This window comes from Rhinolophus ferrumequinum, chromosome 21, assembly GCF_004115265.2.
Source record: "Rhinolophus ferrumequinum isolate MPI-CBG mRhiFer1 chromosome 21, mRhiFer1_v1.p, whole genome shotgun sequence".
Taxonomy (NCBI): Eukaryota; Metazoa; Chordata; class Mammalia; order Chiroptera; family Rhinolophidae; genus Rhinolophus; species Rhinolophus ferrumequinum.
The window spans coordinates 17,647,054-17,673,477 of NC_046304.1; the positions used below are offsets into that span (position 1 = coordinate 17,647,054).

Consider the following 26,424-nt stretch of genomic DNA (forward strand, 5'->3'; position numbering starts at 1 on the left):
TAGCCGTCATCCTGATGCCTTTTCCTAGAAAGGTATGTGGTCTGAGCTAAGCAGAAACATGGTTTCAACTCCCCGACTATTTCAGGAGTTTGAAACGTTCCGGCCCAGAAAAAATGAAGTGAGCTAAAGGGTTTAGGTCGATTACTACTTTATAACAGGCCATGCATGGGTTGAAAGTCCAAAAGGGCTCGGATTTCTACCCCATGTTTGACATGTCTCAGACCGCAATCCAGAGGAGAGCGAGCTGAGCTGACAGCCTTGCACTCCAGCCCACAGCCTCGATGTGAAGAAGGCTATGCAGCCCTGGGCCAGCTCTCCCCACTGCAGCGCTTGGGGACAGGGACACCAGCCATGCCGGCATCAGTAACTCCTGTGCTCTTCTCCCTGGCTCTTCCGGTGTGGATGAGAGGTGATCCCGCCCACCACTGTAGCAGAATAACAAGTGGATTAGCCACAGGAGTTGCTGTGGAGTGGCAAGCAGAATGAATGGTGAGCAGCAAGCATTGTAAGGCCCAGTCGGAAGTGCAGAGGTGTAATGGGAACACAGAAAGGAGAAGCACAGATGGACTGGACACAGCCAGAAGCAGCTAAAGCTGCCCAAAGGCTTCTAAGAGCTGGGCTACAGGGAGAGTGAAAAGTCCACAGTGAAGGAGCTAAGGGTGCCTCATAAAAGGTGGCCTTCTCACGTCTATCCTCTGCTGTTTCTCTTTTTAAGTCCTGTCTACAGCGTGCAGAAAATATACTGAGTGTTCTGCTTACAAGATGGAGAGTTGTGTCCTTATCTACTTGCAGGCTGAAACTCCCTCTTTATGTGTTATTCTTTTCCCAGCACAGCATCCAGGACAAAGTAAGTGCTCTGAGAAGCTTGGCTGAGGCGAGCCCTCTCCTTCATTCTTCTGAGTCACTGGTAAACTCCAGTGTGATTCTTAAAGAGCCTGTGCCAAAGTTTGGTGACTTGCTGTCTATTTGTTGCTGTTCTTTTGTGTTTTTATTCCTCTTTGAATTACTTGATTGTGGTTTGATACCTTATATAGGTTGAAAAATGTAGTTGATTTTATTGACTCATATGGCAAATAGTGTGTCTCCCATTTAACAGATGCACTTGTAATCAATCCCATTAGCTAGTGTAGTTGAAGAGGTAGGATGAGTTAATACCCAAGACAAGTAAAATGCCTAATTTCCATTCTCATTTCTCTGTGTGCTTCTCCAACAGAGCTCTCAATCCCATTGATATAAAGCTCCGAGGACACCCACAGATCCCGCACTAAGAATTCAGTTCAGGTCTTCGGCAGATGGGCGTCAGTAGCAGCGACTAGCCAGCAAGATGGAGACCACACCTTTAAATTCCCAGAAGGAGCTGTCGGTGTGTAAGGATGGAGAAGATTGTCAGGAAAATGGAATTCTACAGAAGGGTGTCCCCACCCCTGAAAACAAGGTGGAGTCTGGCCAAATCTCCAGTGGGTACTTGGTGGCACCAAGCCCCAGTGCAGGAGATGACACTCAGCGCTCCGTCCCAGCTGCCACTGCGGTCCTAGAGGCTGAGGTTCATGAGGGGGAACGGGAGACCTGGGGCAAGAAGATGGATTTCCTCCTGTCAGTCATTGGCTACGCCGTGGACCTGGGCAACGTCTGGCGCTTTCCCTACATATGTTACCAGAATGGAGGGGGTCAGTATCATGGGCCCAGGGGTGGCCTGTAGAGCCTCTTGGGAGGCCAGAGGATAAATCATATCTTTTCTGCCTTGCTGAACTGATAGGATTCTGGGGACATGATGCTTAGACGTTGAAACTTATCTAAAGTTTCCACCAGGAAGCCACCACTTTTAAGTCAGCATGTCGGAGGCTCCCGGGGTTACGACGTTGGGTGAAATCTCCCAAACTAGACCTTAGCATATTTTCAGCATCATTAGTGGCCCATTTATTGAAGAACCGCCTTCTCATCCCTGCGTTGTCCAAGCTCCACTCTCCAACCAGTGAGGGATAACCAGCAGCGTTGCATTGAGGTCTTCACTCCTGCTGGCAGGTTCTGCTCAGATGAGTCCGGAGAGGGTAGTTCTGTGTGAGGACAAATTGGAAGGTGTCCCCAGGGTCCCAGATCCCCCGGGGCCTTTGGACCTGTGTGAAGTCAGAGAAGGGTGTCAGCTCAGGTCCAGGGACTGAAGGGACAATCTGGGCATGACCCAGAGTGAACCCAGCCCCGGTATGACACTCATGCCAACCCGAAACTCTGAGTGGATGGACCTTATATCTCCTACAAGAATATTCGATTTTTGAGGCCAGAGACTGTTTCTTGTTTCTCTTTCTGCCCCCACCGCCTCCAGGGCAGTTGACTAGTAGATTATGAAAAGTAGTAGCGGACTGTAGGCATGGATATGGGAGCCCCAGAGAGTAGAGTAGGAGAGAAGGGTGCGTAGGGGTGGGGCCTCTGTGCTGACATGGGACTTGCTATCAGAATAGGAAAAGGATGAGAGATGGGAGTCAAATCAGTCGATATTTATTCCGACAGGAGCTCCGGCAACAGATTTGGGAGGGTAGCTAAATGAGGTTTAGGGGATAATTCTTTGGTGTTCCCCCTCATTTCCTCCGTGGCCTGACACAGAGTTACCTGGATTTACTGCTTTTAAGGGCCATGGTCCATGCAGCTGCAAAGGCAGTTTGGTTCTAGGGTGGGGGTGGGGTGCGGGAAGCCCAGCGCTCCCTGCTTGGGAGGAGCGGAGGTTGGAATAGCCTTATCTCCTGCTCAGGAGATCTCACCTTTAGCCTGAGCATTACATAAGGGGCTGGGTCACAGGTGTCATTTCCCCTACACTCATTTCCTACTGTAAAGCCGGGCAAGCAAACCCTTTGGACACATTCCACTGTGAGAACACAACATGGTTCTTATTCTCAATCCAGATTTCCCCCGTGTGATGCTAAGTTAGGCAGGACCTTTCTGAGCTGCACTGACTTCAGGTTTCTAGGTGCAGAGCACTTTGTGGGAGGGAAGATTCTTAGAGAAAATCACAGCTGACCCATCGTTTGCGCTATAACTCAGGCTGCAGGGTAGCAGTCCCCAACTTGTCATTTCCAAATTCTCCCTTAGCCACGAGAACCAGGCGACACCAGCATCGCCAGAGATACAAGAGCTCCACCCTTTCTGTCTGTGACAAACTCCCCTTTTCTGCCACCCCTGCAAAGGTGGCTCAGGAGGGAGCATCCTGGCTCAGTGGAATTACGGAAAGTAGCCAAACATCAATAATCAAGTGTTTGGAGCCAAGGATAATACACATGGACAAAGATACTAATTCAGAGATTCGTAGGTTATTGCAGCTATTGTACAGGTTGTCACAGGAGATCTGTTCCAAGGGTTCCAAATGCTGGTCCATGTACTGGTGTCATTAACGTCACCTGGGAGAGCTTTAAAAATTTCGTGTTCTACCCATTCCTGGAGCTTCTGCTTCAGGAGATCAGAAGCCCAGCAGTGATTATGATGCATGGCTGAGTTTGGGAATCTCAGCTGTCCTCAATCCTGTCATTTTACAGGGGAGGAAATACGCAGAGGGGAGAAGTGGTCCAGGGTCCTCCAGGCACTTAGAAATGCAGTTGGTCCCAGAGCCTGTTCTGTTGACTCCCAAACTCAGCTTTCTTTCCAGGTCCTCTCTGCCTCCTCCAAAACCTCACTTGTGCTGTGGAGGTGTGTCTACGACTGCTTCTGACAAAGTACCAAGTCCAGGGAAAGACAGTGTGAGGTGACTCAGTGCAGGGGAGTTAGTGACACTTGAGCATCCGGTGCTGTGATTCTCGGTGTGATCCCTGGTGTCCAGATCAGTTGCACCACCCTGGGACGGATGTGGGCAGGGAGTGAAATTGTCTTTCATCTGCCTCAGGGGCGTTCCTCCTCCCCTACACCATCATGGCCATCTTTGGGGGGATCCCACTCTTCTACATGGAGCTCGCGCTGGGCCAGTACCACCGAAATGGATGCATTTCAATATGGAGGAAAATCTGCCCGATTTTCAAAGGTAACTGAAAGGCTTGTGTGGGTAGGTAGGTTTTCCACGGAAGTGGTGATTTCCATTGTGGATGGGAGCTGGGGACCTTCTTCTGCAATCAGTTATGCCTTAGGCAATCCTGGGAGATAACTTGAGTACAGTAATTAAGTTTTGGACTGCTCAAGTGGTATGAGATGTTTGAAGGGAAATAATAAATGACAATGAAAAATAAACCAAATAGAAAACCAAATGCATAGCAGCACACACACATATGTTCTGCAACGTGTAACCTTGCAAATACACAGAAGGCGTTTACCACCTTGTCACTTTTCCGCCATCTCCCAGAGTCTTCCGGGAATGAAATGAATGGCAGCCCCCGCGGTTCCCCCTCCCCCGGCTGCACCGGTACCCGGTTCCGTCTTTCACCATCGGCAGCCTTTTCCACCTGGCCTCCCTCCCCCTCTCTCGCAGGGATCGGGTACGCCATCTGCATCATTGCCTTTTATATCGCCTCCTACTACAACACCATCATGGCCTGGGCACTCTACTACCTCATCTCCTCCTTCACGGACCAGCTGCCCTGGACCAGCTGCAAGAACTCCTGGAACACCGGCAACTGCACTAACTACTTGTCTGAGGAAAACATCACCTGGACACCCCACTCCACGTCCCCTGCGGAGGAGTTTTACACGTAAGTGCCTGTAAGTGAGGGGGAGGTCTGTTGGCGGCAGGCAGGCCTGGCGTTTGGCTTCTTACGAGGGAGGTGGGGGCAGGGGCTCTCACCTCTCTCCTGCTGGATTTCTGAGCTGTGAAGCTGTCAGGGGGAGGGGAGTAAGTGGGAGAGAGGGAAAGACAGGGCCAGCCCCAGGCTGGATTGGGAGCTGGAAGACTCCACCTTGAGTGTTCTGTAACCTGGCCCGCTGTGCCATCCCCTGCTTTCTGGTGCCATGCCAGACGGCCCCCACACGTCCAGGCGATCTCTACCTTCACATTCCGCAATGACTCCATGGCTTCAACAGCACCCTTCTGTCTGGGCCCTCCCCTCAGCTTCTCAGTGTCATGGAAGCAAAGCCTCCTACCCGTCAGTAGTTTGAAACTATTCACACAGTTCCTGGTTTCATGTGTTCACTTCATAAGTGGGATCTACCCTCTGGAAGACGATCCCTGGAATCCCTGGAGTACATAGTTCTTTTTTTTTTAATTATTATTATTTTGGGGAGGGAATATTGGGGAACAGTGTGTTTCTCCAGGACCCATCAGCTCCAAGTTAAGTCGTTGTCCTTCAATCTAGTTGTGGAGGGCGCAGCTCAGCTCCAAGTCCAGTTGCCGTTTTCAATCTTAGTTGCAGGGACGCAGCCCACCATCCCATGCGGGAATTGAATTGGGAACCTTGTTGAGAGCTCCCGCTCTCACCAACTGAGCCATCCGGCCGCCCCCGTAGTATTCTTTAATGCTGGAATTTCAGGCAATGGCAGCCCAAAGAGCGAGTTATTTGGGCAGGGGGAAGGGGTCCGCTATGCACACATACAAATCTTCGTGTACCCAAAAGCCAGTCACGTAGGCCATGTTTCCTGGTTGGTGAGGTCCCAGGCAGGCAAGGAGAGAGCTGGAAGTCTGCCGTCGGGCTGAGCGCTCTTCCAGGGTCTGGTGCCTGAATTTGCTGTTCTCTCCTTCAGCATGGGCACAGCCAATCCCAGCTCTCCCAGAAGCGTAGTGACCCCTTGGCCCTCGCAGCACAGCATCCATTTCTTCTCTTGGCACTCTCCTTGAGGCGTCACCGACGCTATGCTCAGGTCACTGTTCAGACCATCTCACGGGCCCTTCTTTCTCTCTGACTCCAGGCGCCACGTCCTACAGATCCATCGGTCAAAGGGACTCCAGGACCTGGGGGGCATCAGCTGGCAGCTTGCCCTCTGCATCATGCTGATCTTCACTGTTATCTACTTTAGCATCTGGAAAGGTGTCAAAACATCTGGCAAGGTGAGGAGGAGGACTCTGGCTGCTGATCCAGGCCTGCCAAGGGGCCCCTTTGAGAACCCTGTAGCCCCAACAGGGGGACATTATTTCTTTCAACACCAAACACATTCCATGGTGCTCAATCTCTCTTTGCCAAATCTGTTAGAAAATTCTAGAAATGGGCCAATTCCAAGAACCATTAAATAATTTTTAAAATTCCTTTAACACACTGGTAGTGTCATAATTAATTTAAAATTCCTTTAACACTCTGGTAGTGTCACAATTAATTTTAAAATTCCTTTAACACACTGGCAGTGTCACAATTAATAATGGTGGCAATAATTTATTGAAAACCCATTGTGGACCATGTTCAGTGCTTTATATCTACTGGCTACTACTTGATTGTCTCCTGCTAGATATTTCCCCCATTTTATAGATGGGGAATGGGTTTAGAGGTAGTTAGTACCAGCCACCAGTGAATCAGAGCCCTGTCTGATTCTAAAGGCTGTGATCTTTCTGCCACATCATTTTGTCTCCTAAAACTACAGGAAAAAAAAAGAGGTAGATCTCCTTTCTTGGAGATTTTCGAGAATAAAAGACACCAACATCCACATGATGATAACTCATGTTTCCTTTCTCATAGGTGGTGTGGGTGACAGCCACCTTTCCTTACATCATCCTTTTGGTCCTGCTGGTGAGGGGGGCCACCCTCCCCGGAGCCTGGAGAGGTGTTCTCTTCTACCTGAAACCCAACTGGCAGAAACTCCTGGAGACAGGGGTAAGACAATGAGGAAAACGGTGTATACCTATCTGTCATTTTACTAACTGAAGCTAGTCCTCCAAATAGGACAGTGAGAACCACGGAAATTTGGGTTCAGTGGCAAGCCTGCAATGATGCTTGAAAGCTAGAAATACAAGCATAAACAGTACAATTGAGGCCGCTGGATTGGTTTATGCCTACGTGATAGGAAGAGAAATCCCATATGTTTGCCTTTGGTATGTGGCCATCCCTGGAATGACCCTGGAGAACTGGTTTTTCATGTCTGCACGTGGCCACATGGAGGCACGAGGGTGCTGGCCCTGCTGGTACCCAGCGTTGGCTCAGGTACCCCTCCGGGCCCCTTTTCTCTGCTGCGTCCTAGGTGTGGGTGGATGCCGCCGCTCAGATCTTCTTCTCTCTTGGTCCTGGCTTTGGGGTCCTCCTGGCTTTTGCTAGCTATAACAAATTCAACAACAACTGTTATCAGTGAGTATCAGGGGCCCCGCAGGCAAAGCTGAAAAGTGGGGGGAGTGTAAGTGAGCTGGTTTGGAGGAAGGGGGGTTCAAACCGATGGCCTCAAACCTGTCCGGGCTCAGGCCATGCTGACACTGACCCTCAGGGATGCCCCAGGTTCCTGACCAATTCACCACAGCTGGAGCATCCAACCAAACTGTAGCCTCACTCGGGTCACTTGGGGGTTGAAAGAAGCCTCAAGCCATTACCGTTTTTTGAGAATCTCTGTATATAAAAAAACTAATTAAGAAATTCGAAAGCAGGTTTATAAAAATTGCAATAGACATTAAAGGTTTAGATTTCACTTACTGTGTTTAACAACAAAAATTATACTGTGGTGATTTTTTTTATGTATATATCCACAGAAAGTATAATGATTGAACTCTTTCGACCAAGACAAAATGCCATGATTTTGTGGTAAAAGTCTCCTTTTACAAATTTGGATGAATCAGAGAGTGCTGCACCAATTATGATTTGAATATCACTCATCTTTAGAGTTAGCTTTGTTTTAATGTTCTGTCACAGATGTTAACGTCCAGCAATCTAATTATGCTATTCATTAGGTAGTTACAGAATTTATTTATTTTTTTTTAAAAAAAGGAATTTGCATACACCCTAAGGCATGTGGCCTTACCTTGGGACACCAGCCGGAAGTGGTATGATGAGGTCTTTTTTTTTTTTTGTAAATGTCAGGGTATCTCTGTGGCAGTTGTAACCTCATTTACACGTAACGTCAAAAGTCTAAGTCTGAGGACTTCGCAAATGTGAGGCCAAGACCTCCTTCTGGCCCCAACGCCAAGCCTTGTGTGAAACCAAGAGGTCTGTGTTGTGCTGATTCGCAGCAGGACTGTCTCTTAAAATAAAACCTCCCTGACTTGCCGCCCTCCCATGCTGTGTGTGGTGGTAATGTGTGTGCGTCAGGGCTGATCCCACCAGTCTAAGAGGCTGAGCACTGGGAGGGGACATCAGGACAGGCCGGAAGCCCCTGGGAGCTGGGCCTGCTCACCCTGGCCGCGGCTGGCTTGGAAATGTCTCAGCCCCTTCGGGTTTTTGCTCCAGAGATGCCCTGGTGACCAGTGTGGTGAACTGCATGACGAGCTTCGTCTCGGGATTTGTCATCTTCACGGTGCTCGGGTATATGGCTGAGATGAGGAACGAAGACGTGTCCGAGGTAGCCAAAGACGCAGGTAGGAGGATCTTGGGCTCTGTTTCGGTCCCTTGCTCCCACTGAATTGCTTTGCTGCTCTGTGGATCTTTTCAATAGTTAACTTTTGAATTATTTCTAAATGGTCCTTTTAAATGTTTCAAAGGTTTTATAGACACTGTCTTGGAGATCTCAACCCTTTCCATGTGTTCAGGCCACGTGGGGATGGGGCAGCTCCCTTGGCACCCAGGACTGGTTCCTTGAATAGACTCTGGGCTCCTCCTCTCTCCCCCTCTGTCTCAGGCCCCAGCCTCCTCTTCATCACGTATGCAGAAGCCATAGCCAACATGCCGGCGTCCACGTTCTTTGCCATCATCTTCTTCTTGATGTTAATCACACTGGGCTTGGATAGCACGGTGAGTGAATGGGAAGTGAAATCGGACTCCAGACATAGGAAGAGGGAGAAGAGGAGAGAAAGAGGGGGGGAGGATGAGGAGAGGAGGGGAGAAGAAGGGGAGGAAGAGGGGAGGAAAAGAAGGAAGCTGTGCCCATTCCTTCCCATCCAGGTCACCCCAGGGGTGTTGGCTGCTCCCTCCTGGTGCCCCCCAGCCTGTCGTCACTCCTTGGGGACTGTGCTTCCCGCCCTCCACTGCACTAGAGTCATTAATGGGATAATGAGGGTAAAGTGCCTAGCACAGGCCAGGGACTCAGACATGTGAACTGTACACTGTCCCTTGACCAGACAGCAGCACCTATGGGCCAGGACAAGGCCACTCTTGCATCTCAGTGCCCTGCCAGCCAGCTCAGCCCAGGGCCTTGCTCTTCGTAGTATGGAGTGTGTCTCAGCTCCGAGGTGGCCTCTGGTGTAATCAAAGTCTCCCCAAGAGACCTCACATAAAAAAGTCATCCATGTTTTCTTTCTTCGATGTCCTTAGGGATGGGTCCTAAATGACAGAGTAAAACAGTGGAAATCGATTTCCAGTGTAAGCTGGTGTGTAGGGGAGGCTGGTCACGATCGCCGTGACTGGTCACTCGGCAGTCTTAACCCCTCTCCTGTTCACTGTCCTAGGAGGTGACAGTTGTCCCAAAGCCTCCCCTCTGACCGTTTGTGTGTCCCTCTCAGTTTGCAGGCTTGGAGGGAGTGATCACGGCTGTGTTGGATGAGTTCCCGCACGTCTGGTCCAAGCGCCGGGAGGGGTTAGTGCTCGGTGTGGTCGTGACCTGCTTCTTTGGGTCCCTGATCACCCTAACTTTTGTGAGTACCACAGCCCTCAGCTTTGGGTCAGCCTCCCCCAGGGCAACAGAATGGTACACAAGCTGTTCCTTTCCTTCCATCCCTCATGGTGCCCTGGCTTTGGGGCCGAAGGGAGAGAGGTTGTCACTGCTTATAAAAAAGTTTGTCATCAAGGATCAGAGAAAAAAAGTTGTTTCTGGTGGCGTCTATTTGTAGAATCTGTGCACGGTATCTGGAGGCTCTTAGCATGTTACGGTAGATCCACGCAGATTGCAGGTGTGGCAGAATATCTGGAGAAAAACTAAGATTGGCTTTTCCAGTTTCTATCTAGTCCTTAGGGCTGCTTTCATGGGAATAAGGACCAGATGTCCTGATACGCAGAGTATCTGGAGGCTGATGGCTCACGTTTATAATGTCACTTTGTCTCTTCTGAGAACTTTCAATGGTAAAGGAGTCTTACTCTCTGTGGTGATTTTTTTTTTCTTTGTAGCTGAAGGAAATATTGTAAAACAGGCATCAGTTAGTACCCACAGGCATCTTAGGCTTGTGTCCTCCTGACTCAATGCAGATTTTGCAGATCTGCTCCGTCAAGCCATGACCCCAATGGCTGTGGAGCCTCAGGAAGGTGGTGGGGCCCTGAGCAGGACCCAAGGGATTTGTGACTTAGGACAGAGGGCCAAACCATGACCAATGCACTCAGTGCATCTGGTATTGTGGACTCTCTCAGATTAAGTCTTTAGGGGCCGGATTCTCCAAGGTGGAAAGCACAGTAGGTATTCAGTACATTGAAGAAAGTTGAAAATCAATCCTTTTGAGTTTGTCTCTTAACACTTAGTGGGGAGAGGAAACATGAAGAGAGTGTTCCATAGGGAAGGAAGAGGCATCTGATGGGGTGAAATCTGGCCCACTCTGACAAGGCCAGTCCAAGAGGCAGGCTCTGGGATACTTATATTAGGTTCAAGGTGGGAATTTTCCAGAATTATCCTAAGTTAAGAAGCTTCTTTTGGGCCCGTTCATAAATAGGAGGCAGTGCCTCACAGCGCCCTTAACGAGGTTCGCGATCTCTTTTCCAGGGAGGGGCCTACGTGGTGAAGCTGCTGGAGGAGTACGCCACGGGGCCCGCAGTGCTCACCGTCGCACTGATAGAAGCAATCGCTGTGTATTGGTTCTATGGTAAGATACCTCCTTCCACCAGCCCGTAGCCACCAGAACAGAGATGGGCTGATTTCATCAAAGGGCAGGGCAGTGTACAAAAGGTCACTTCCTAGTGAGTCTGTGAAGTAAGCTCGGCTGAGTGCGCTCTCCAGAAACAGGTCACCATCTCCTCCACGCTCTCCACAACAGATGACTCGTACCTTTGGGAGGGCATTTTTTTCCCTTCTGAGTTTAAATGCTTACCTGGTGGAGAAAGGCTGACACTTCCCTGCAGCTCATCCACAGTGGATGCGAAAGATCCTGACTGGCTCTAAGCATTGGACAGAACATGAAGAATTAGTGCACAGTGAATGTATTTGCAGAGTGTCCCATATTCTACTGGGACAGTCATTTAAATTTCGCAAGAGCTCCCTCCAGAGCCCTGGGATTATCTTCTCGGTAAGAGGCAAGAAAGTTCCTGTTTGTATTATCTGCCCTGGAGGAACCCCCAGTTCATCCCCTCTGATCCTGGGATGGAATTTGATAAGGGTGAAACCAGCAGGGGGAGCGCAGACAGTGAGCTGACATGGATCCATCGGCAGGGGTCCCGGGAGCCCCTGGGTGGAGATGGGCGCAGGCAGTTGAACTGAAGACAACCGGGTTCAGAGATGCCTCTCTTCATCTGTAAAAATCAAGAAGTGACAATTTCATTCTGAAAATGTATTTATTTTCCTCGTTTCTATGATAATAAAACAGCTTTAGCATGTTTGTCATTACACATAGGATGAAGAAGGGGCTCCATATTTTGAGTTGCGTGGGAGCCCAGTTTTTTAAAAAGAACTCCTCCCCATCTCATCAGCAATTCCGGAGACAGAGTCCAAAGTGTACGAATCACTATAGACCTGCTGGAGAATTGCTGGGCACTCTCAGGGAAGCAAGCGCCCCGTCTCAATTTGTCACCAGTCAGAGTTCTCACTTCTCACTTCCATGCCAGTGACTTTTCAGCGGACTTTTACCTAGCACATGAATGGGCCACACTGTGGTTAAAATTTTCTCTTGCAAGTTTCTAGTATATGGTCAAAGTCAGTCTCTGTTGAGCTGGTCCATCATTAGACAAAATTTAACTTTCTCTTCTACAATAACAATAAAATAAAATATGTGCTGAGATCTTCGGAAGGCAGTGTGGGCAGCTAGAGGGGACTTCGGGTCCCTCCCAAGATGTCCACCTCGCTTCCCACTCTACGTAGAAAGAACATTGTTGCTATCACATACAGTTTGGTGACAGGTCCCCATGTCCCATTTTCAGACCAGATTGGTGCCCCGGGGCCCCTCCTCTGAGAAATTCCAGAGCTGCCTCTCTCTCTGAGAATCGGGATAGGACAATCCATGTCCTCTTGCAGTCAATCAGTATCTTTCTCTTTTGGATGATTTTAGGCATCACTCAGTTCTGCAGTGATGTGAAGGAAATGCTCGGCTTCAGTCCTGGATGGTTTTGGAGGATCTGCTGGGTAGCCATCAGCCCTCTGTTTCTCCTGGTGAGTTGTTTCCCTTCCCCTTCTGACCCTGGAGAAAGATTCACTCAAACACCTATAAAAAATAAATTTTATTGAAGTGTAACATGTAACAGAAAAGGGCGCAAATCATAAGTGTACATCTCAATGAAATTTTATAAATGGAGCACACTTCTGTAACGAAAATCATACCAAGAAACAAAAATATGACCAGCATGTCAGAAGCCCCTCTTGGGTCCCCTCCCAGTCACTGTGTCCCCCAGGGTTATCACTCTTCTAACACTATATAGTCAGTTTATTGCATTACTCCCCTGCTCAGTGATAATGATAACATTTAATGAACATTAAGTGCCAGGCCAGACTTTGTGCAAAGCTTATGCCCATTGCTTTGTTTAATCCTCACAACAATTCTATGAAGTAGTATAGTTCGAATACCTTGCTGTACATTTAAGGAAATTGAGGCTGAGAGACGTTAAATAAGGGGTCCAAGGTCACGTGACAAGATCTGTTCAAGCCCAGAGAAGGATTTACCAGGCTGGTCATGAGCCTGAGGAAAGGGGCTAATCATTTTGAGTTCTCTTAAAGACGCCCCACAAAAGGTCCTCACGCATGACCTGAATCAAAAGTAGAATCCATTTATGGTCAAGGGACCTGGGTGAGAAAGTTCAGTTCCGAGGGTTGCCCATTGGCCAAGATGTGTTCAAGGTTCGCTTCATCCTTGCTGCACATGGCCCTGCCTTTCCTCCTGGTGTCTGTCTGAAGGAGATATTTGTCCCAAGATGGATAAACCACCCTGCTAACATCCCAAGTGCACTCTGGGGTAGCCTGGGGTAAAGTGTCTCTGTGCACATCCGCAAGGACCACTCTCTGTTCATTTATGTGTAACTTTATTCTGGGGGGGGGGGGGGGAGCTTTCTGATCTTTTAGAGCCAGAAAGGGTGTTACACTGTTCCTTCAGTTCAGCTCCAGCTGAATGATGAGGCGTGTCTGGGCCTCCGATTTCGTCTTAGGCCATCTCTGCCTTCGGTAGGGTATGGCTATGCCTTCCCCCTCTTTGAGAACAGCTCCTTTTCATGCTCTGTGTTGACTTTCTCAGGGCAGCCCTTTATTTTTTTTGTACCTTTTTGTACTCACACATTAACCTATAAGATGGACAATGTGCTCATTCTGGCCTTTGCAATGCTGCATGTCTCTCTCTCTACCCCAGAATCCTTCCTTGACTTCCATTCTCCTGGACCCTGAAGGTTTCCAAAACCAAAGTTAACCTTTGTCCTGAGCAGCAGGTATTCTCAGAGCCCAGTGTTTCTGGGCCATGCTTTGTGCTCCAGCGTTCTCCCAGGTCTTAGCCTGGTAGTTCCTCATTACCTTATCAACTCGCTTTTACATAAATTAAAAACATACGTATTTTTAAATCCAGAAATTTTCATTGTTTTCAGTGAGAGTTGGTCTGAATCACATAGACTGCCATTACTAGAAGCAGAAGTCCTGACATAAATGGGTTATTAATTTATATTATGACCCGTGCCTCTCGATAATCTATTTAAATCCTTTCATTTGCTTTTCAAAGGAAGGAGCGAAGCTGGATTATGTCCTTGAGGGGAGAAGTGGTTGTTGCTTGTTTACTTTAGTAGTCACCACACAGGGGGGCAAATGACGCCCAGGGCTGAGGTTTGGGGTGGACACTGAGGCACTTTTTGGGTGTAAAATTTCAGGGGGCACCCAAAATCTCAGTCATTGAGATAAATGCTATTTTAATGCAATATTTTTAAAAATCAATGCAAAAAAAGAATTCCTGATGAACAAAATGTCAACATTTTAAATAAACACAGGCTCCGACCCTACGCTTGGATGACTTACCTCACCCTCATCTGACTCTGTCAGATCCCGTCTTTTCAAAATATTGCACTCAAATCTCATTTATCTTGATGACTAAAATTTTGGCGCCTTTTAAATGTTGTGCCCGAGGTGATTGCCTCATATGTCTCACCCCAGTCCTGGCCCCAGGCTTTTAGTATTTTCGTGTCTGTGAACTTCTGGTTTTCTAGCGGACTGGCTGAATTCCTGGTGGACTGTCAATGAGTTTCAGTGCCCAACAAAAGCCACGTACAGATCTGGGTTTAGGCACATTACTCATAAGTCCTGTGACGTTTGCTGTACTCACGTCCTCTAAAAGCAAGTGTTCCAGGGCACGATGAAGAGGCGGCAAATCTGTCTTCCACTTCTGGGTTTACTTAACAGCTCCCTTGCTCTGGGCTTTTTAAGGCTGCTTTAGGTAAACAATGAGTAGCTTACTAAAAATATTCTTTTTCACTGAAGCCAAGTTATAAAAAAAGAAAATATTGCGTATGAGCAAGGAGAGGCTGGGACATGCCAGGGGGTGTCTGAAGCAGCACTGACTGGCCGCAGCTAGAGCTTGAGACCTTCCTGAGCTATGCTGGGTTTCACACCTGACATCAAGATGAGACGAGTTACAGCAGGGATGGCTCTGGACCAGACCCCCATTCCCTGTTTCAAAACTATCTTCGTTAGTAGCCGGGCCTGGAGGTGAGGAGAGTAAGTCCACAGAAGGGTTTGCGATTGGCCGGGCTCCTGTTTTGAAAGCTTCCTCCTGGACTTAGGATAACACTGTTCAGAAGATGGATGTGTGTTTAACAATTTCCCATTTTATTACCTGCAGACAAAGAAAAAAAGATATAAATAGATGTTTAACCACACAAATAATTTACATTACTGTCTTCTTTATGACTATGAAATAATAAAATTAAATCAAGAGCAATAACGATTTCAGCACAGTGGTTACTAGGCAAAAACTGATATTTACACTCTCTCTGGAAACCAAACTGAAATCAGAGAACTCATAAACTGAGTGTTGGGAGCACACCGTGGAATTTTTCTTGGTCGAAATTTTCACCGAATTTTCAAGTAAAAAGTGTATTAAGTTGCTTTCCCTTCCATTATTCCTTTCATTACAAAGGCCTGTGGCAGGCGGCCATTCATTGTTGAGATGATCGTGGCAGAGCCATCCTTGTTGAAACCTCAGGCTAAGGCACTTAACGTAGAAAGCAGAGAGCTCCAGCAAAGGGGAGAGAAGGAACACGTACCCAGGAACCCGCTTCCTCTCCAGGTCTTGAGAATCTTAATATCCCTCCTGGAGACAGGTACCTTCCATCTGACCAAAACAATCACAGCTGAGAAATGCAGAGGGAAATTAATGCAAAACAGACAGAAATAGGGACTGACAGGGGCCGCGGAGAGGTTACCCAGCATATTTTTCCTTGAGAAGACGGCCCAAAACACTCCTGATCAGTGCCAATCTCTTTCCTTTTGTCATGAAGGGGGTGCTGTAACTCCCTTCAATAACATTCTGAGGCCCTGGCAGCCCCACTGCAGAGGTTGAGGTGGGGAGGTGGGGGTAGGAAGAAAAATCAAGATAAGCACCTGTTTTATTTTTGTAGCTTAGGCACAGAAACTAGTGAATTCTACATGTCAGAGTTCAACCTAAGATATATCATATTTTGGGAATTTCCCGAAAGTCTCTTACTGTTAGCATTTGCTGTTTATGGTATCAGAACTGTCTCTTATCTGCACAGATATTGTTAAGATTTTTCATATTTGTTGGAATTTGTTTTAGTTCATCATTTGCAGTTTTTTGATGAGCCCGCCACAGCTACGACTTTTCCAGTATAGTTATCCTCACTGGAGTATCATCCTGGGTTACTGCATAGGAACCTCATCTTTCATCTGCATCCCCACATATATAATTTACCGGCTGATCATCACTCCAGGGACATTTAAGGAGGTATGTGCTAGTGTGTGTGTGTGTGTGTGTGTGTGTGTGTGTTTTCAGACTAGTAATTGTTTGAGGACGAAAGGGTTCTCTTGTTATGCTCTATCAGAAGGAAATAAGTCCATCACATGAAATTCACCAGGAGGCTCTCAACCTTATATATTTAGATACCTATACCATGTAGATTTCTAATGGCTGCCACTGTCATCTTGAGGCATCTTCCATAAATCTCAAACACAATGGCGAAAGAGTGAGCTGGTGATTTGGGTGCACCACAGCACGTGGCGTGTGGTTGTGTCGTATTCTAAACTCATCAGATAACTACTTTGCCACTTGCTTGCCATTAGGCATGGTGTCTGGGGCGATAACCAAATTTTAATGTGAGTGGAGATTATGGTGGAAAATATCCATGGAAAATATCCAGTTTCCTAACAGCAATGCGACAGGGCTACTTTGAAACTCATCACTAATTAAGGATGTGGCAACAATATCATAGTTTTAGCTCAAGCCATTGGAGTAAAAAAAAAAGTTGCCGTTATAGCAAGACTCATTTCAATACTGAATAATGTGCTGTAAAAATGTTAATAACAGAACCTTACAGTTTGTAACAGATTGTGTATTTTCAAAACACCTCCATGTAGGTGATCTCAAAATACCTTGTGAGGTGGCTGCGCAGCTATTATTAGCAGAAAAAGATCCTGAGGCTGGGAATACTGCTGTTCAAAATTCCCTTTTTTAAGTGACTTTTCCAAGGACACACAGTACAGGGAGGCTCAGAATCCAGGTTCTTCTGATTCCTGGTCCCATGCTCGTTCACTTTTAGATGGAGTTTCTCTTTTGTCTTCAGTTTGCTCTTACTAGTAGTTTGCTAATATAGAAACTGGTGCTAGTGGTTAGTGAGAGATGAGGTACTATTTTTCATCCTGTCTTGTTAGAGTTAGTAGTTCAGGTCACTCACAGGTCTGTGGGTGGTGCTTTTGTAGGGGATAAGCTCAGAGGTGAAGAGTGGTATTTAGGGACAGGTAGAAGGGCCCAGACTCTCTAAGGACCTGAGAACTGAGATGGGCTAGTCTGTGGGCTCTTGGAAGCAAAACTCAAGCATGAGACCATCACACTCATCATCCTAAAACATTTCATGAGAAACATGAAGCAAGAAAATATGAGGCAATTAAACCACAGCTCTTTCTGAGAACCGAGTTCATTTCTTTTTCCAAACAGAAAAACTAAATTCTAAGTGAATAGCACTCTGTGAGGAGTTACTAATTTCCTATACACAAACCAGTCCTATCACAACCTCATTCCTCCCAAAGAGCCTTGGACTCTGGTGTTGCTTGAAATACATGCTCAGAACCAGAGTCATTAAATTTGTCCCTTTAGGTTGTCCTTTGAGGCAGTCGTGATGGTCCGCTGGCTCTATTGATTCAAACCCAGAGGTTAAGGTCAGGAGTGGGAACTCTAGTCAGGTTAATGAATGTCAGTATTCTTTGGTCACAGACTGCACCTCAAATCTTGGTCATCTTTCTTGCAAATTCCCTGTTGGTCACAAGGAAGTACCACTCAAAGATGTATAATTAACAGAGCTCAGATCCATTAGTAATAGAAGTACGGCTGATCGCAGGGGCATATTTTCCATAGGCCATCAGATGGGGGACAGTGTGTTACCAGGAAGCATCATGATACAGCCAGTCAAGGAGGACCAGGAGGGAAAAGACCTAGTTAGCTATGGCAGGTTACCTTCTCTGGGCCTTAGTTTCTTCATCTTTAAAATGTGCTCATTGGACTGGATTAACATTTCCCAACTGTTAATGTATTTTAAGGAGCAGTAGTTCAACGGGATATCAAATAGGTGTTACTGCTGGGGGAAAAGGTTATGTAGTGACATAATTTTGGAGAATGCTGGATTAAGGTAAGTTAAATAGGTTTCTTTACTGTGAGACTTTGCGAAAGCCTTAATATGGCCATGAGCATGCTTAGTATCCGAGAGGGATAAAGCGTGCCATGCTTTTCGCCAAGAACGCAAGGGACTATAATTCTTTGTGACTACTATACTTGATGATCTGTTACATTCTACCTGTGAGGGAGGGAGGCCTCATATGAAATTTTGGTATGGTTAAAAAAAAAAAAAAAGACTAAGAGAAAGGTAAATTTATTAACTCTTTTGGGCCCTAACCATACACAAGGTTGGAGTGTGTGGAGGGAGCCACCACTTGCTCACCTGTAGTTCAATGGATATCACGTGCACCTGCAGCCTGGAAGTCTCAAGGTGGGAGTCATCAACTCGATTAGGCCATTGTCACAGAAGCCCTTAGTAACTGCACAGAGATACCGGGAAGATCGTCCCTAATAAGTAAGCGCTCATGAAGATGTCAACAGTGATCTGTTTTTTAGATTATGACCTTGTTGAAGGCCAGGGCTGGCCAGGTCAGACTACTACTGGAAAATGAAATATGGAAAACAAAGGTAGGCCTGGCATTTTTGGGCCTCAGCATCCAGAAAGGCAGCAGAATGGGTGGGTGGGGGCATAAAAGCCAAATGTTTTACTTTAATGTGGTTCATTGTGGGCCTTGCCTCCCCCATACACCTAAGTGCTCTTTTCTCTCTCTGCACGACACTTAAGACTACTTAGAGTGATCTGTGTCCAGTTCCCAATTAGTGAGATATAATTCTGTGTAATCAGGTTACATATTCACTTGTGGGGAAGGATGGTGTGTGAAATTTTGCTTTCTATGACTTGACGTGTCCACGTAGCTGATGAGCTCTGCAGCAACTCCTTTTTAAAGGTTTCCAGTAGGAGGTTTCAGTATTTGAATATTAAGGTCATTAGGAACACAACATGTACAATTTTGTGAATTTATTAACTATGAGAATGGAACTTTCTGAATTCCATAGGCCCTGCTCCTTAAAGAAGAACAAACTTCCATAACCAGGAAATAAAAAAAGATTGAAGGGGACTACACATTTTTTCAAAACAAAACAAAAAGGACAAGTAGTAGAGCTTCACCTAAAATCAATAAATCAAAAGATGCTTTTAGATACAACTTTGCCTGCTTACCGTATAGACTTTTGCCATCAAAGACTTTACTAAGCACCTTATTTTTCTTTTTAAATATTTTTTAATTTTTCAATTAGTTGACATAAATATTATGGTTTAAGGTGTACAACAACATAGTGATCAGACATTTATATAACTTACGAAGTGATCACCCCGTTAAGTCTAGTACCCATCGTAAAGATTTTTCTAAGCCTCTGTAGTGCTGCTGTTTTTCCTTCTCCACATCCCTGAGCTGCTTCATGTTACCCTGACGCTTTTACAAGACAGGCTGTATATTTCATATATAAGCCCAAGCATATTTCAGATCTGTCTCAAAGCTTCTGTCTACCTCAGCTGTTTCTGAAGTAAAAATTCTCAGCCTTTCCCCTGTGCGCAGGAGATTGCTTTAGGAGTGATGATCTCAATGGTCACATCTTTTTAAATTTAATTACGTGATAATTTGCACCACTGTACGCCTATGACCTAACCAGTACTCCTTTATAGGTGGATTCATTAAACCAGTAACATCCTGGCTGTTAACGTGGCTGATGGCTCTGTGTCATGTGCCTGTGTATGCAGGGCTGAGGGGACAGGTGAGGTGGGGGAGAGGGCCAGAATCCAGGACTCACTCTGTTCTCCTGTGTGGCCACATGAAGCCTCCTCTATCGAGAGAAAAAGATGCCCTTTCCCAGGTCATCAAAGGCATGTTATCAAAGGCCAGCAGAGGTTCTACTGAAGGCTCATCATTTTCTCCCATTAGTGATATAATGACTTTCTTAATTAGTTTACAGATGCTTATAGTTCCTGAATATTCCAGTTTTATCCGTACTTGAGAATAAATAAATTGGAAATTCCTTAAGGAGTCAATGAGACTATTCCAACGTACTATTAAATGCCATTAAAATGCTATTTAAACTTTGTTTTAATATTAATGTTGAAATTTTTTTCAATACTCTTAAATTACAAGAATGCTTATGACATCAAATTTTCTTCCTAACAGCGTATTATTAAAAGTATCACTCCAGAAACACCAACAGAAATTCCCTGTGGGGCTATCCGCTTGAATGCTGTTTAAAGCACTTCAGTGAGAGGAAAATGGCTTCCCAACCTCTTCCTCCAGTTCTGACAAGTCACGCCTGCCTTCTCCCTCTAAGTGAATGAGTTTCCAGCTAAGCCTGACAATGGAAGGGCCTTCTTCATGTATTGGGACATATTCCCAAAAGACTACGGTGCCCAGACTCTTATGGCCTCCAGCCACTTCTTTCTGTGAAATCTCCTGGACATATTACCATGTTAGACTCTGATGCAGCTGAGCTGAACTATTTTGGATGTGTGAGGGTGCATATGGAGGTGATGAGAACCACCATATAACCAGTTAGGATTATGTGTGGAATGAAGTCTGTGGAAGTCTCCTGTATCATTTCTCATTGTGATCACTGGTATATGACATGTGTTTGCTTCTAAAGGTTTCACTGTTTATGAATGCATAAACCATGTGGGAGAAAACAGGGATGCTGTCTTGCTAGCCATATATTTTCTGAGTAGAATAGAATTCTATAGCTGGATCTACTAGAACCCTGTAACCCATGTGCTGCTGTGGAGTCAGGAGAGGAAGATGTAAGAAACTAAACTGAAAAATGTGTACATGTGAACATGTGTGTCTGTGTATCCTGTTGCTTCAGTGTATCCTTTTCTTTATTCCAATACTTTGGGTCCATTACAAACTATATGAATTTCCTCTGATTTTTCTTACATTAACACACAGTCCACCTCCTCAAATGTGTTATTATTTGAAGAGCATAATTACTACAACATGTTCTGCCACCTTCTCCTTTGCTGGTCACACTACCTGAGCTCACGCACCTTCCTTTATGGGCCAGGCTTTAGAATGTAATGCACTTGCCATTTTCCTGTCTCTCTCTCTGCTAAACATTTAGGATAATGTTCCACAGCAAAGCTGGCCTGTTTCATTAGTCACTGTGGCTTGGCCATGAACTACTACTTTGAAGATGGATATTGACAAATTCATCTTCGGTATTCAGTTGGCTATCTGATTTAAGCTCTGTATACTTCATATGACTGAATCTGACTGTTGAGGTTACTTTGCTTTGGAAAGAGAGAATAAATCCAGTTCTCACTTACCAGGTATATAGATTTGGCACCCTGACCTATACCAAGATCTTCCTCAATCTGAAAGTAATTGGAGAGCCTGGGATAGCCTTAAATGGACCCTCCCCACCCACCCCCAACCCCATGACCCTTCTTGGTAGGCTACCAGGATTATGATCCCTCCAGATAATTTTCAAGATTGAGCCTAAGTAAGGCTGATTGGGAAAGGGTCAGTTAAGTGAATAACCTTTCATTCGACATAATACCCTTAATATAGAGCAAGTAAATTTGACCTTCAGTGGCTTGTGACTCTCAGATGTATAGGTAGAGAAGCCAATTTTACATTGTAGTGTGAGATTTCCTTATTGAAATCTTAAAGGGAATAAAACATAGTCAATGATAAAAGGACTCCATCATCTAGCCCCATTTCACTTCAGTCCCCTATATAAATCAAATATAATTCTAACAATTTTATAGAAAGAAGATCCATATAGCAGAGGCCTACTTTTATTCATTTCTAGTTCTTCCTCCCTCAGCTTCCTTTCCCCAACAATCTTCCCTGGCCATCTTCTTGTATGTCCCCCAACATCCTTCTATTTCTGATTCTTTGCTTTTCCCAGCGGGATATTTTCTTTATAGATGATAGCTGCTGAGAAGTTTCCCGAAATAGTACAGAAAAAGAGGAGGGGGATTTAAAAAATTCAGTACTGACCTACCTTCATTATCTTCACTTTTTCATTCCTTCTTCCTATCTTATTTCCATTCTTTTTGCTTTCTAGCATGCTGAAAGTAGACAGGTTATATAAGTGGCAGCATATTTAGTGGTCAATAGCTTAGCAATTTTAAGACTTGCTTTATATTCGGATATGGATTCTCCCCATTCCACACACACTTATGCAGTCTCCAAAGATAATATTTTTTAAAAGCACTTTTTCAAACAGAATTAGAGTTTTGCCAAGATAGGTGTGAAGGGGATTATATAGGCGTTTTGAAAAATTTTCAAACTTCACTAGACTTAAAAAAAATCCCAAACCTCTGTTCTGCCTGGTTTGTATTTTCTTGACCCCTATTTATCACTATTACTATGGATTTTTTTTAAAGGAAGAGTAGGTAGATGGACTTTAAAATAATTTTTAAAAGAACTTTTACATCTAATATAGCATTTGCATAAAAGTAAAAAATAAAAATGGAATTGTGAAGTTATTTAAGTACTGAATTTAATTTTTTTGATATGATTTTATTAGTAAGAAATACCCAAGCAAGACACAAGACAAAGGCATGGAAGTGATTCAATTGATTGAGATTGTTTCTTATATTGATATGTATCGAAGTCCAAAGAATTTGCCTCCCTTCCAAAAAACTTACAACCCATTTAAAATTTATTCCACTTGTTGCATGGAATGCATATTACCTGTAACCTAAATTCATTGCCCTGGCTGCCTCATCTGGAGATGGATGCAAAGACCCCTGACAAATTCAAAATCGATAGAACAGCTCCAAAATCAAGTTAATGAAATCTCAAATTAAGGCAAAAAGTTATTCTGTGAGGCACTCTCTCAGCATTGTCTTTTTACTAAGCTTGTTAATTTGGTGCCACCCATCTCAAAATTTAAGTGCAAGTCTGAATTTCCACTTAACTCACACACAACACCCCCACCCCTTAAAAGGCAGATTATTCTCCTGGAATTAGCATTGTATTCTTTCTGATAAGTAGGAAAGACTGGCCCGAGTTTTCTATCTGTTGTATCATTGATTTGGAGTTCACTGTCAAAGCAAAGCTTAGAACTATGGCATGCAATGGCTTAACTGTGCTGTTCTCACATGTATCTTAGGTAATGCTTAGCTACCCAATGGTACAATACAAGCCTGGTTCCTTTCTCAGCATGACTCTTTACTCATAAATCAACAGCTGGTGCTTAAGATACCATTAAACACAACAGTAATCGGAGGATATTTTTCACCCTCCGCTTTTCTTTTTTTTTTTTTTTTCGGTCGTCAGGGAGGGGTGGGGAAGAAGAGCAGTAAGGTCCTCAGAGAGACTGTGCCACAACCTGTCATCCCCATAAGTAAGGTAATAAAAGCAAAATACGCATACGCTATGTGGGATGTTGTGTATTTTAAAGTCATCAAGGAGTTCACACATTATTTAAAACGCAAGGAGAGTTACACAGAAAGGTCTAAATTTGTAAGGTGAGCTTAGATAATGCATGTTAGAGAATGAAATTTTTAAATCCAAATACGGAAAAGGAAATGTTAAGCAGGAAACATCCCTATACTATACAAAGCTATACTACACATCCCTATATTATACAAAGACTACTTGAAACAGTCTTGAGTTTTTTTTTCTTTAATATCAGAACTAAGTCAATTATTAGTTACTAAAATTTATTGTGTTTAATTCCATGGAAGGACTATTTCAAAGCTCTAAATCTTTATTTTCTGTAATATCACCTTTCCCCCTTCTTGCTTAACTGTCTCTAAATCTCAATGAAAGAACAATATTTTAAGTTCAGATAACTAGAGGCAGAAGCAAACCTGGTAACAAAGCTTATTTCTCTGCTCTTCTTGGAATCTGGAAATTTCTAAAGAAAGGTGAACTTAAGTTTTATTTCCTCAGCTAGAATGAAATAATATCCCTCTCAATTGGTTTAGTAAGCATTTACAATGGAAACAATAAATATTTTAGGATGGGATCTTAAATATACCTGTCCTTTTGTTTCATACAGTATTGGGATCTATTCAGTACTGTTTCTACATTAGGTGTTTCCAAACAACTCACCTTTTCAAGAGAAGTCTTTTTTTGGGCATGACTCACAATTTATTTCAATTAGAATTTTAGATGGTATTTCTCTTACCAACACATCACAAAATCCATGCCAAACTGCTGCTCTACCATCACTACAAGTTTTTATTTGTTTTTTAAGCTATCAAAATAGATTTTCTGCACTGGCCAACTCCAATTTAGAAACAGTGTGCATTGGTGGAGCGCCTCATCAGAAAAATGTTTTAATGTGTGCTAAAGAACAACCTTATCATTTAGGGAAGAGGATAGATACCAGTCCTTCAATTCTATTTAACTAAAGACTCCAAATATAGTAGATAATTTATTTCTAGCAGTTTGTGAACACTGAGAGTCCAAATAACAAATATTTGGGGAGAAATTATCCTACCTTTATGTTAAAATCCCTAAATTTCCATAAACAAATAAGAACATTTGCTAATTAAAAAAAAAAGGTATTTTGAAAGATTATTTGTTTTCAAACTCTAATATTAAAGGTGTACCTTAAGAAAACCTGATATATGAAAAATGCATAGTTTAAAAGATAAAATTAGGGACTTCAAAAAAGAATTTGCAGCTATTTCTCCAATGGCATTTAAAATGATTTAACTTACAATTTTTCAGGATACTTTGTATATTGGACATATCAATAAGGTACTTCAAATTCTAGATTATGATTAATTGAATTATATAAATGGTATTTCTTTTCCCTCATCTTTCCTTTCTCCTTCCACATTACTTACAACTAAGAACAAGAACATTTCTTCCATTATTCACCTCTGTAAAGTGGTAATATAAAATTTACCAATGTTGTATTTTATATGAAACATTTTATTTTTGAACTTTAGTGGCAGAAGCAAACCTAAGTTTTATTTGTATAAAAGCGTCACCTCTTTAAGATACATAGAATGCCCCGTATTCATTTATGCAGCAATTTAGTCATAAATGCTCCAAGTTAGATTGTAACACATCAGTAAGTCTTAGGCTGTGAAGTATTGCTGTGGTAACTCTTAACATGATAGATTTGTTGTTTCAAAAAATTAACCAAAAAAACTTCGAAACTTTTAAGGTTAAAATGAAAATCTGAATTTTAACTATATATTGTCAAAGCATGTACACATTTCCCCAAAATATCACTGCACATCATTTGCAAATATTTAGCATCAAACCTACCTAAAATTAGAAATATTAAATTTTAGTAATGCTACTTGTAATTCCTTGCAATTTGTGCAGCTTTATAACGTGCTTTCACATATATCATCTTACTTGATCATCAGAGCTCTGGGTGACAGATGTTATTTCCCAGATGAGGAGCCTGAGTCTCAGAGAGGTTAACTGATTTGCCCAAATTCACACAGCTGGAAAATTCCAGAACAGGCCTTATGCCTAGGTTTTCTGATTGCTGGCCAAAGGTGACCTGCACGTCTATCTTTCAAGTCGTCATCCATAGAAGCCTAAATACACAGATCCTAAATTCAAAAAAGAAAACCATGAGGGATGTATTCCCAACAAAGACATTCATTCTCCTACAAAACCACAATGCAACCATCAAGATCAGGAAACTAACTTTGATACATTATTGTCATCTAATCTCAGACCCCATTCAATGATGTCCTTTTAGCAAAAGGATCCACTTCAGAATCACACTTTTCATTTACTTTCATGTCTCTTTTGTCTCCTTCAGTCTGAAACAGTTTCCCAGCCTTTCCTTGATTTTCATAACTGGACACTTGAAGATTACAGGCCAGTTATTTTGTTCAATGTACTTCAATTTGATTTGTCTGATAATTGATTACTAATGAATAGTGAATTCAGGCTGTGTATTTTTGGCAGAAATAACGTGATAATGGTATGTTCTCACTGCATCCTATCAGGCAGAACACTGTATGATGAGTCCCTGTACTGGTGATGTTAATAACTTCAATCATTTGACCTAGGTAGTGTCTGTCAGGCTGTCCATTATTTCTTTTTGTAGTTAATTTGTATTTTGTAGGAAGGGATTACTCTGAGACTGCAAATATCCAGTTCCTCATCTAACTTTCAATTCATTCATTTTTTACGAATTATTCAGTGGATTATAATTATTTATTTTCATGCTCAAATTGTCCCATATTTAGTCAGTGAGATCCTTTCAAGCTGGCTTCTGTGTCCTTTTGACATGTCCCCATAATTCTTGCAAAACTTCCTCACCATTTGGATTAAGATATTTCAGTGTCATCTTGTACTTTCTCTGCCACAGCCATTTCTCCAAGAAGCCCCGGTTCCTTTTAGTGAAGAATATATCTAGAAACCAAGATCTAGGTGCTAGATTGTGCTCATTGCTACCACGTGTCCCCAAAAATAAGACCTAGCCGGCAGTGGCCGATGGCTCAGTTGGTTAGAGTGCGAGCTCTGAACAACAGGGTTGCTGGTTCGATTCCCATGTGAGCCAGTGAACTTCGCCCTCTACAACTAGATTGAAGACAACGAGCTGCCGCTGAGCTGCTGGAGGGGCGG

At 44.0% G+C, this 26,424-nt stretch overlaps 1 protein-coding gene across 1 annotated transcript; it reads left to right on the forward strand.

Annotated features, from left to right (window-relative positions):
* Positions 1-208: 208 nt before the first annotated feature.
* SLC6A4 (solute carrier family 6 member 4) lies at positions 209-23,347 on the forward strand. The gene is made up of 14 exons (XM_033091424.1): positions 209-489; positions 1,214-1,667; positions 3,866-4,000; positions 4,442-4,661; positions 5,812-5,950; positions 6,570-6,704; positions 7,069-7,172; positions 8,259-8,386; positions 8,647-8,759; positions 9,467-9,598; positions 10,651-10,750; positions 12,146-12,246; positions 15,854-16,021; positions 20,041-23,347. The coding sequence occupies exons 2-14, from the start codon at positions 1,325-1,327 to the stop codon at positions 20,113-20,115; spliced, it is 1,893 nt and encodes a 630-aa protein (XP_032947315.1). The 5' UTR covers positions 209-489; positions 1,214-1,324; the 3' UTR covers positions 20,116-23,347.
* Positions 23,348-26,424: the final 3,077 nt, after the last annotated feature.

Bases quoted from the DNA above. Each gene is read 5' to 3' on its own strand.
- SLC6A4 (XM_033091424.1), top strand. From the start codon at position 1,325: ATGGAGACCACACCTTTAAATTCCCAGAAGGAGCTGTCGGTGTGTAAG. The intron at 5,951-6,569 runs GTGAGGAGGAGG...CCTTTCTCATAG, and splicing joins GTGTCAAAACATCTGGCAAG to GTGGTGTGGGTGACAGCCAC. The intron at 16,022-20,040 runs GTATGTGCTAGT...TCTTCCTAACAG, and splicing joins CTCCAGGGACATTTAAGGAG to CGTATTATTAAAAGTATCAC.